The 12,139-nt window shown below is 40.8% G+C and overlaps 1 protein-coding gene across 1 annotated transcript in view; it reads right to left on the reverse strand.

Moving 5' to 3' along the window:
- Positions 1-12,139, reverse strand: part of ubxn4 (UBX domain protein 4) — a 58,000-nt gene that overhangs the window by 2,088 nt on the left and 43,773 nt on the right. Inside the window, exon 12 of the mRNA XM_060827840.1 lies at positions 5,176-5,390. Coding sequence (XP_060683823.1) covers positions 5,176-5,390 — 215 coding nt within the window. The remainder of the gene's footprint in view (positions 1-5,175; positions 5,391-12,139) is intronic.

Raw genomic sequence — 12,139 nt, forward strand, 5'->3', positions numbered from 1 at the left:
TCTGAACTCTCTCCAGCTTAATATCCTTCCTATAACAGGGAGACCAGAACTATATACTATACTCAGAACAGGCCTCACCAAAGTTCTGAACAATCTCTATATAATGTTCCTATTCTATAAACAAAAGCTCTGAGCAATGAAGGCAAGCGTGCAAAATGCCTTCCTAACCACCTTATCTATATGCGATGCAAACTTCAAGGAATTATGCACCTGAATCCCAAGGTCTCTGTTCTACAACACTGCCCAAGGCCCTTCGTTTAGTTGTATAAGACTTGTCTTTGTTTGTTCTATCAAAATGCAATAAATACCTCACATATTTCCAAATTAAACTCCATTTGCCACTCTAAAGGCTAGTGACCCATTTGATCAAGATTCTTTTAATCTTTGATTACCTTCTTCACTGCCCACTATACTAACAATCTTGGCGTCATTACTAACCATGCTTCTTACATTCGCATATAAATCATTCTCATAAATTACAAACAAAAGTGGACCCAGCAACGATCTTTATGGAACACTACTGGTCACAGGCATTCAGACCAAAAACAACCCTCTGTCATCATTCTCTTTCTCCTAATATTAAGCCAATTTTGTATCTAACTGGCAAGCTCACCCCAAATCCTGTGTGATCTAACTTTCCTAATTAGTCTAAGGTCCTTAAGTATTGGGTCAGTTTCAGACTCAAGAGGAAGGGAAGGAATGGTTTGTCTTTTTTTCCTATATACACCTGAACTTGAGTAGTATCCTAGTTCTTGGAACTTCTCACATGACAGTTGCAAATTTGGAACCACTAATAAAGATTCTGAACCACTGAGCCAAACTTAAAAAGGCAAGTAAAACATTTGATTATTGCTGGGAGGATAAAAAAGACACTTTCTCAAAGCTTTCTGCTTTCCAGTCATGAGGACAATCTGAGAGAATGCACTTCAACAGAATAGGTGGTACTACAAAAAGCTGTAGCCAAGTGTGATTTGGGGTCTTAGTGCATTAATCACAAAAAACTAGCATCCAGTTTCAGTAGTTAATAGGGAAGGATAATGAAATGCTGGCAACAAAGTCAGAAATTGCTGGAAAAACTCAGCAGGTCAGCATCAAATTGGAGGTGCAGTGGACAGCTAACAAGGTTGCTTCAGTAAAACAGGTTCTTGATCAGATGGGCCAAAGGGCCAAGGAGTGGCAGTTGGTGTTTAATTTAGATAATTGTGAGGTGCCGCATTTTAGAAAAGGTAAATCAGGGCAGGACTTATACACTTAATGGGAAGGTCTTGGGGAGTGTTGCTGAACAAAAAGTTCATAGTTCCTTGAAAGTAGAGTCACAGGCAGACAGGATAGTGAAGGTGGTGTTTGGTATGCTTGTCTTTATTAATCAGTGCATCGAGTATACAAGCTGGGAGGTCATTTTGCGGCTATACAGGACATTGGTTAGGTTACTTTTGGAATATGGTGTGTAATTCTGGTCTTTCTGCTATGGGAAGGATGCTGTGAAACTTCTGTTGAATTTCTTTTTGCATCAAAGGGAATGGAATATAAAAATCGTAAGGGTGTGTTATAACGATACAAGACATTAGTCAGACCATTGCTGGAATACTACGAACAGCTTTTGTCCACTTACCTAATGAATAGTATATGGGAACTATGGGCAGTGTAGAATGTGTGATGCTGGAAAAGCACAGCAGGTCAGGCAGCATGCAGAGCAGGAGAACTGACGTTTCGGGCATACGCCCTTCATCAGGGAGCAGGAGGCAGTCTGGAGAAGGTTCACAAGGTTGATCCTTGGATGGAGGAACTGAGTAGGTTCCTTATGAGGAGATATTGAGTAGGTTCTTCATAATAATTAGGGATGGGTAATAAAGCTATCAAACAGGTACAGCAAGTAATAAGCAAGACCTTGAATTAGCTTTTAATGGAAGAGGATTCCAATACAAGATTAAAGGAGTCTCTGCTACACTATAGTGCTTGGGTCTTAAGTACAGTGCTAATTTTAGTTGCCTTATACAAGGAAATATATACTTGCTTTAGACCACAGGACAGAGCAACAGAAGTTAGGCCATTCAGTCCACCAGGTCTGCTCCACCATTCAGTCGGGCTGATGGGTTTTTCAACCTCATACTCCCACTTTCTTGCAGTGGATGCAATAAAAATTCATGAGATTGCATCGCAGGATTAAAGGGCTATCCTGAGGAGAGACTGAGCAGAACTGGCCAATTTGGAGTTTAGCAATATAGTCTCAACAAAACAGAAAATTCTGAGTGCCTGTAAATGTAGATGCTGAGAATTTATTTCCCCTGATTTATTGTGTCTAGAAGTAGGGGCCCCAGAATAATGGGTCAATCATTTTTGTCTCAAGAATTTTTGAAGTTCTCTCTTCCATAAGGCTGTGGACACGTGGACATGGGAGTACATTCAAGACTAAGCATTTAGATTTTTGGGCACTAAGGAAAGTAATGTATGGGAAAGGGCAGAAAATTGGAGTTAAATGTAGAAGGTCAGTCATGATTGGAAGAGGTTTGGCAGGATTTATATTCTACTCCTGATACAGGAATATATTTTTACTTAGTGTCATTAAAATAGGAAAAATCCCAAGGTACTTCACTGTAGTAATTATCAATTAAAATTCACACTAAGTGACATAAGAAACCGTATTTCACTTGAGCAAAAGCTTGGCTGAAGAGGTAAGTTTGAAGGACCATCATAAAGTGGAGAGATTAAAAAGAAATTCCAGAGCTTAAGGCTGAGGCAGACAATCAGCTGAGATCAGTGATAAAAAAAAACAATTGGGAATGCTCAAGAGGCAAGAACTGGAGGATTTTTGTCAGGTTTTGGGTTGGAGATGGTTAACAGAGTTCGGGAGGGTCCATGACATGGAGGCTATTCAAAAACAAGGGTGGAAATCTTAACAGCATAATCAAGCCCAAAGATATCACATAAATAAGTGGTACAGCATCAGCCAAAGCAGAAGGGGAAGGACAGATCATTTAAAAAAAAACTTGACTGCCCCAACAAATAGGGCCAAAGTAGGAAAAATGGATAAACGGGTAAAATTAAAGATTCTACCTGAATACATGCTGCAGTTATAACCAGGCAAATGAATCTGGCAGCTCAAAGAAATGAATAGTTGGGATCTCAAAACCATTACACGAGGCATGGCTGAGGGGTTCCCAAGGCTGGGACTCAATATCTAGGGGAGTCTGACATTTCATAAGGATATACAAAAAGGAAAAAATATTGGGATTGCTCTATTAGATAAGGAGATGGAAGTTGTAAGAAATAATCTTGGCTCAGGGAGAAAGAAGTCAAATCAGTTTGGGTGGAGAAGAGAAATGGTCTATAGGATTCCGAACAGTAACAATACCATTGGACAGTTAAAATAAAGAAACAATGGGAGCTTGTAATGAAAACACTGCAATTATTGTCAACAAGTTTAAGATTCACAGACTGGAAATATCAAATTGACAAAGCCTTGAGGACAAGTTCATGAAGTGAATTTGGAACTTCTTAAAACAGTGTGTGTGGAAACGACTAGAGAAGTGGGTATTTTAGATTTAGTAATGCTCAATGGCCCAGGATTAATGGTCTCATTTAGCTATTTACCAGCCCTGCTACCTTCAGGGAATCTGTGGACATGGGCTTTCTCTAACCAGTATTTTGCCATTAACGTAGACTTTTTTGCCTTGTTTGACTTCAAATGTATCACTATATTCTTTGCAGGATTAAATTCCATTTCCTTATTGCCTGTGCACCTGATCAGAGCTGAAAATGTGTTGCTGGAAAAGCGCAGCAGGTCAGGTAGCATCCAAGGAACAGGAGATTCGACGTTTTGGGCATAAGCCCTTCTTCAGGAATGCCCATTCCTGAAGAAGGGCTTATGCCCGAAACGTCGAATCTCCTGTTCCTTGGATGCTGCCTGACCTGCTGCGCTTTTCCAGCAACACATTTTCAGCTCTGATCTCCAGCATCTGCAGACCTCACTTTCTCCTGTGTACCTGATCAGTCCATTATATTTTTTTGCAGCCTTCAGCTATCCTTCTTGCTGTCAAACGTGTGATCAATCTTTGTGTCATCTACAAATTTAATATACATGCAGGAGACCGAGTACTGAGCCTTGCAGAACCCCACTGGAAACAGCCTTCCAGTAACAAATGGTAAACAACCTTGGGTTTCCTGCCACTGAACCAATTTTGTATCCAGCTGCCAAATTCTCCTAGAATCTATGGGCCTTTTAATTTTTTTTTTAAAAAAGGTCTGTCACATGGTCTGGGTTGGTTAATCATCGAAGGGCCGGTGTGGGCACGTTGAGCTGAAGAGCCTGTTTCCATACTACCGGGAATCTAATCTTAAAAAAAATCACGAAAGACCACTTTAACTGCACTACCCTCAAATCTCTCTATTTGAATTTTTTTGAGAAGGTAAAGTTAGACAAATACAGTATCCCCTTAATAAATCTATGCTGACTATCCATGTTTAATCTGTACCTTTCTAAGTGGCAGTTTATCTTGATGTCTCAGAATTTGTTCCAATAATTTGTCGACTACTGAGGTTCGACTGACTGGTCTGTAATTAATCAGTTTATCACTCCCTCCATTTTTTTCAACAAAAGGTACAATGTTAGTAGTCCCCCAGATATCTAGTATCACACCCTTACCTACTTAGAATTAGAAACTATGATTAAACTTTCTGCTATTCCCATCTTAGATTTTTTAAAACAGCCTTGAGTATATTTTATCTGGTGCTAGCGATTTACTCACTCTCACGGCTACTAATTTCACTAATGTTATTTTTTCCAACATTTATCACATCCAATAGCTCACCAGCTCTTCCTCCTCTTTAATTATAATATTTACATTGCATTGTCTTCTCAGAAGAGGGTACAGTATACATTCAGAACCATAACATTTTCTACCTTGAGGGAGACAAGAGTAATTTAAATCAGGAACCTTTCGAATGTATAGACATAATGATACAATGGTGCAATATTATTTTCATTCTGGCTACATTTGAAGCTACGTTACACATTTAGTTGCAGTGTTAAATATTACTATTAAATGTATTATCAATTTCAAATGAAGTGAATAGTCCAAAAGATCAATACAATATTTTACAGATGATACTATTTTTCAGAACATCAGCTGAAGATAAATTCTACATTTATCAAGAAGAATAACATCACACAGGTACCTGTCTGTGTCGGACGTATCAGAAGGTGCCACTCTCAAACTTTCTAGGTGCGATGGAGAGGTATTTATTCTGGGTGACCGATGTGTGGAGTCACTGGCAAACAAATAATTGCTGAGAAACCTCCAAACTGCAATAACTGGGTAAAATAATGTATTCAAGAAAGCCCACAATCCTCCTTCTGAGGATCGTATCATCGATGAAGTTGACCGTCCACCCTACAAATGTAAGGATAACCTCAAAATTACCGAATGCATCTAAATCAAAGCTTTTTAATATTTAGTAGTCTATTTTAGTTAGTGAGTTGCCTGCACAGATTATAAAGGATTATCAATTAAACCATCTCTGGTGCTGCAGAATGCAAAATTACTGCCAAATTGAAGCATTCCAAACATGGTTCATTGATATTGCTCACTTCAGATCATAGCTGCTTGATAATGAGACTGCCTTTTCTGATTTACACATTATTTAGACGACATTTTCTTTATTTATCTTGCTTTGCTTTGCAAGATATGTTTAAATTAATGTAATCTGCTTTCTACCCTATCACAGACCTCTTTTGCTTCCTACCTTCTTGCCCTGCTGTTGTACGTGCTTTAACCTGTTAACATCTCTCAACTTCCATTCTGATGGATCATTAATGATTTCTTTCTCCAGGGATGCTCTGCAGATAACCTCCAAAGCATTCACAGCCTTCTCTGCTTTGAAGTTATAATTTCCCATCCATCTATTCACAAAATAAGTTTGACTTGGTTTCTAAATATAACTACTCAAGACTCTTTCCTGCAACATTCCTGCATAGTACAGGAACATAAAAACATAGGAAAGGCAGTAGGCCTTTAGTCTGTTCTACCATTCAATGAGGCTATGACTGATCTGTGCCTACTTCCACATGCCTGCCTTTGTCCCTTAATACCTTTTGCTTACCAAAGGTTTACCTATCTCAGATTTAAAAATCAACAATTAACCTAGCTTCCATTGCTGTTTGCGGAAGTGCATTCCAAACAGCTACCACTGTGTGTCAAAGTGCTTCCTAACATCTCTCCTGAACTATCTGGCCCTAAATTTTAGAATATACCCCATCTCGAATCTCAACTTGTGGTGTTTTATCGATTCTGTTGTTTTACATTTTCACAAACATAATGACAAGTTAGGATTCTAAATTTAATTTTAGTTAATTTTCCAGTGTATTCACAACAGAACAAACTAATATCACTCTCAGGAAGAACAACATTAATATTTTACCTGATTATTTAACTTAAATTGATCATTTACTTGAGTTAATGTTGAGTTCAGTGACCTTCATCAAATCTGAAAACATCTGGGAGACGCTGATGATGGAGGGCTAGGGGTGGGGACTACTCACTGCATCCGGAGATCCCCTCTCTCTAAAATCCTATCCCATTGCTTTTCTTCCCTCCAGTTCCACTTCATTCTTTGGCTCATTTCAAATTTTAACAAGAAAATTTTGCTCTTACTTTCAGGCAATGCAAGGAATTAAGGCATGCAAGCTGCAAAAACTCAAACATACATGTTCCCCACTGGAACATTCCATCCCTCTCCTTTCCAGACTCGAACCTCACCTCGTCAGGTACTTAACACACCTGCTGACCTTCCGCTCTGAGTATTCTGTACTCCGAGGACTTCGCTTTATGACCCACCTCAATAAATTTTGGACACGGCATGATGTCAAACTCTTTTTCCATGACCTCTCTGCCTATTTACAAAAAACGTTTCTATGGACAGGAGTCCTCTCCCTATCCTATAGATACCTTCACCAAATTCTTTCTTCTGGACCCGTCCCTCTGGTTTATCTGCACTCAACCGGTTAATTGACAACACAACACTTGTTGTCTTAACTTTTCTGCTCCAGCTACCATGCTAAGCCATCTCCATCGGAGCTGTCTGCACTTCATGCCCTCAGATCCAACCTTGACTTTGTAATCAAACCCAAGAGGGTGGTGCTGTTATTGTCTGGCACACAGAGCTTGCAGAGGTGGAGGACCAGCTCTCAGGAACCCCCTATATCCCCCTGGACCATGACCACACCATTGAACATCAAGTTCTTGTTTTCTATACTGTCACTAATCTCATCTCACCTGGGGATCTCCCCTACACAGCACCATAACTCATTTCTCCAACTCTTTTCTACATTTTCCCAAAGGAACGACAGCATGGTGGCTCAGTCATTAGCACCAGGGACTTGGGTTCAATTCATTCATTGAGCAACTGTGTGTGGAGTTTGCACATTCTCCCCTTGTCTGCATAGGTTTCCTGCTATAGTCCAAAGGTGCGTAGGCTAGGTGGATTGGCCATACTAAATTACCCATAGTGTCCAGAGATGTGTTGGCTAGATGAAATATTCATGGGATAGGGTAGGGGGTGGGTCTCGGTGGGATGCTTTTCAGGGGGTCAGTATGGACTCAATGGGCCAAATTGCCTGCTTCCACACTAAGAATTCTATGATGCTATAAAATCCACAAACAGGACTGCCCAGGCAGACCCACTGTTTCAGTCAGTTTCTGATCCATGAAAATGATTTCTTCTTACTTTGGCTCAATTTTAAAAAAGAATAGCTTTTCGAATCAGAGACATTATTACATCTCTGGGTCTCCTGGGACACTGCCACTGTTTCACAAGAAACCCAAATAATGTTAATTATATATTTTCGAATCTCCTGATGTTATTACACACCAAGACCTCCGGGCTCAGAGGTAGGGTTGACTCAATTTTCTTCCTTCTCTTATCCAGTTTTCTCCCCCTTATATCCATGACTCTTTATGTCGCTTTCAAAATTTCCAATTTGCTGGCATCAGCTGCCGCCTCCTCACCATGGACGTGCAAACCCTTGACACATCCATCCCTCGTCAAAATGACCTGTCTTCCTTGTAAGGTGACCTGAATCAGTCTTCATTCACCACCGCCACCACCATCTTTCTCTGCATGGCTGAGCTTGTATTCACTTTGAACAACTCATCCTTTACAAGGTCTCACTTCTTTCAAGTCAAAGATGTGGCCATGGGTACCCACACATGGGCCCCAGTACCCCTGTCTTAATGTGGGGCACATGGAACATTCCTTGTTCCAATCAAAGTCATACAGCATGGACACAGACCCTTCGGTCCAATCAGTCTATGCCATGTTTGCAAACATGGAAACTAATCCCACCTGCCTGTACTCGCCCCATATCCCTCCAAATCTTTCTTATTCATTGACTCATCTAAATATTAACTATATCTGCATCCACCACTTTTTCTGGCAGTTCATTTTACACAAACAATTCTGTTAAAAAAAAGTTGCTCCTCCGAGGACTTTTAAAAATCTTTCCCTTTCACCTTAAAAACATACCCTCTATTTTTGAACTCCCCTACTGTAGGGAAAAGACCATCGTCATTCACCTTATCTATGTTCCTCATGACTTTAAAAGCCTCCCTTCCCCAAAGGTCTCCCTTAAACCTCCTATCTTTCTGTGGAAAAAAAAATCCAGCTTTCCAGTTTATTTTTAGATCTCAAACACTCCATTCCTAGCAACATCCTGGTAAATCTTTTCTGAAACCGCTCCAGTTTATTAATCTTCTTCCGATAGCAGGGTGGCCAAAACTACATGCACAGTACTCCAGAAGAGGCCTCATCAACGTCCTTTACAACTTCAACATGACATTCCAACTCCTGTAGTCAAACGTCTGAGCAGTGAAGATAAGCTTGCTAAACACTTTCTGAACCACCCTACCTGTGATGGAAACTTCAAAGAAGCATGTTCTTGAACCCCTGAGGTCTCTGTTCTATACCACCACCCAAGGCCCAAGCAACAATTGTGCAAGTCCTGTCCTCATTTGTATTAAAAAAATGCAATACCTCACATTTATCCAAATTAAACTCCATCTGCCACTCCTCAGCTCATTGACCAACTGACCATGGTCTCTTTGTAATTTTAGATAACCTTCATCACTGTCGACTACGTCATCGATTTTGGTGTTACCTACAAATGTACTAACCATATCTGTTATATTTTCATCCAAATCATTTATATAAATGACAAAACAGAAGTGGGCCAAATACTGATCCCTTGAAACACCTTTGTCACAGATCGAAAAACAACGCTCCACTACTGCCCTCTGTCTCCCCATAGAAAGCTAATTGTGTGTCTAATTGGCAAGCTCGCCCTGAATCCCATGTGATCTAGCTTTACTAATTCGTCTACCATGCAGAACCTTGCCAAAAGCTTTACTAAAGTCCAAGTAAACATTATCACTCTGCCCTCAATAATCTTGGTTACTTCACTGAAAACCTCAATCAAGTGTGAGGGACATGATTTCCTTGCACAGAACCATGCTGACTATCCCTAACACTCCTTGCGTCTCCAAATGCATGTAAATCTTACCTCTCAGAATCACCTCCAACTATTTATTCATCACCAATGTCAGACTCTCAGACCTAAAAGTTCTAGGCTTCTCTTTACAGCCTCTTATACAATGGCACAACACTAATCATCCTCCAGTTCTCTGGTGTTTATAGATGACAAAAATATGCCTGCAAGGGACCTGCAGTTCCCTCCCTAACTTCCCACAAAGTCCTGAGATACACTTGATCAGGTCTGGAGATTTATCTACCTTACAGTTTTCTAAGACCTCCAGCACTTCCTCTTTGGTAATGTGAACTGTTTTCAAAACATCAATATTTATTACCCTGAGTTCTCTAGCCTCCATTTCTTTCTCAACAGTAAAAACTGACAAAATATTCATTTCATATCTCTCCCATCTTCTGAGGTTCAACATAACAACAACCTTGTTGATCTTTAAGGGGTCCTACTCTCTCTAGCTGCTCTCTTGCTATTAAATGTATTTGTAGAATCTTTTTGGATTATCTTTATCTACCAAGGCTCTCACATTTCCGCTCTTTGCCATCCTGATTTGTTTTTTAAAGAATGCCCGTACACTCTTTACACTCTTGAAGAGATTAGGTTGATCCCAGTTATCTATATAGAGTCACAGAGACGTAACAGAAACAGAAACAAACCCTTCGGTCCAACTTGTCCATACCAACCAGGTATCCCAACCTCTAGTCCCCACCTGCCAGCACCCGGCCCATATCCCTTCAAATTCATATACCCATCCAAATGCCTGTTAAATATTGCAGTTGTACTAGCGTCCACCACTTCCTCTGGCAGCCCATTCCATACACACACCACCCTCTGTGAGAAAAGGTTGAGCCTTGGGTCTCTTTTATATCTTTCCCCCTCTCACCCTAAACCTATGCCCTCTAGTTCTGGACTCCCCAATCCCAGGGAAAAGGCATTGTTTATTTATCCTATCCATGTCCCTCATGATTTTATAAACCTCTAAAAGGTCACCCCTCAGCCTCTGACACTCCAGGGAAAACAGGCCCAGCCTGTTCAGCCTCTCTCTATAGCTCAAATCCTCCAACCCTGACAAAATTCTTGTAAATCTTTTCTGAACTCTTTCAAGTTTCACAACATCTTTCCAAAAGGAAGGAGACCAGAATTGCACACAATATTCCAACAGTGGCCTTAGCAATGTCCTGTATAGCCGCAACATGACATCCCAACTCCTGTACTCAATACTCTGATAAAGGAAAGCATACCAAACACCTCCTTCACTATCCTATTTACCTGCATTCCAAGGTCCCTTTGTTCAGCAACACTCCCTAGGACCTTCCCATTAAGTGTACAAGTCCTGCGAAGATTTGCTTCCCCAAAAATGCAGCACTTCCCATTTATCTCAATTAAACTCCATCTGCCAGTTTTCAGTCCATTGCCCAATCTGATCAAGATCCTGTTGCAATCGGAGGCAACCGTCTTCGCTGTCCACTACACCTATCTAATTTCTTTTTCATTCTTGATTAGAACCTCAATATCTTTATTCATCCATCCTACTCAAGTCCCTGCCAACAATTCATGCTCTGGTACATTGACAATACCATTGGTGCTGCTCCAGTCTCTTGCCTAGAATTGGAAAAGTCAATCTTGCTTCCAATCTCCATCCCTTTTTCATCTTCACCTGGTCAATTTCTGAATCCTCCCCTCCTTGATATGCTTCTATTTTGGGGGATAGGCTGGACACCTGTTTCCAGTAAAAACCCAACAACCCTCTCCCAGTTTTTTAGTCTCATCTGTTCTGATGATGTCACTTTTATTTGGGGGGTAGGGGGTGGGGAAGAATCTGACATGTCTACCTTCTACCTCAACTGAGGATTCCCTGCCACTATGGTTGACAGGGCCCTCAGCCATTTCCCACACTTCTGCTTTTACTCCTATCCTTCCGCCCCACAATGACCCGCTTTGCCCTCACTTTTCACTCCAAAAGCTTCCATGCTCATAAAATCATAAGGTGCCATTTCTGCAATCTCCAGTAGGCAAATTCCTCTTCCCTCCCTTAATAGCATTCCTCAGATTTTTCTCTGTGACACCATGATCCACTCCTCCTTTACATCAAAGGTCACCTCACAGCACCTTCTCAACCATCATGGAAGGTGCAATACTTGTTTATTTACCTCATCCCTTCTTAGTATCCAAGGCCTCAGAAGTATTTCCCAGGTAAAGCAATGATTTACCTGAACTTCATTCAATCTGTCTACAGTATTTACTGCTCACAATGTGAGCTTCCCTACATTGGAGAGATGAAATGTAGACTTGGTGACTACTTTGCAGAAGACTTCTCAGTACATAAAAGTGACCCTGAACTTCAAGTTGCCTGCCTGCCACTTCAACACACCTGTGTTCCCACGTTGACATTTCTGCAACACGTCTGCTCCAGTGCTCTGGCTAGACACAACACAAGCTGGAGGAACAACTCATCTTTCTTATAGACATCTAACAGCCATCAGAACTCAAGAGTTTAACAATTTCAGAGTGTGAACATCTACTTGATTCACTGCAACACACGCACCCCATCATCAGGGCAAATACCATTTCCCAGTTCTGATTAAGGTCACTGGACACGAAATGGTA

Source organism: Hemiscyllium ocellatum, chromosome 7 (genome assembly GCF_020745735.1).
Source record: "Hemiscyllium ocellatum isolate sHemOce1 chromosome 7, sHemOce1.pat.X.cur, whole genome shotgun sequence".
In the NCBI taxonomy this organism is placed as follows: domain Eukaryota; kingdom Metazoa; phylum Chordata; class Chondrichthyes; order Orectolobiformes; family Hemiscylliidae; genus Hemiscyllium; species Hemiscyllium ocellatum.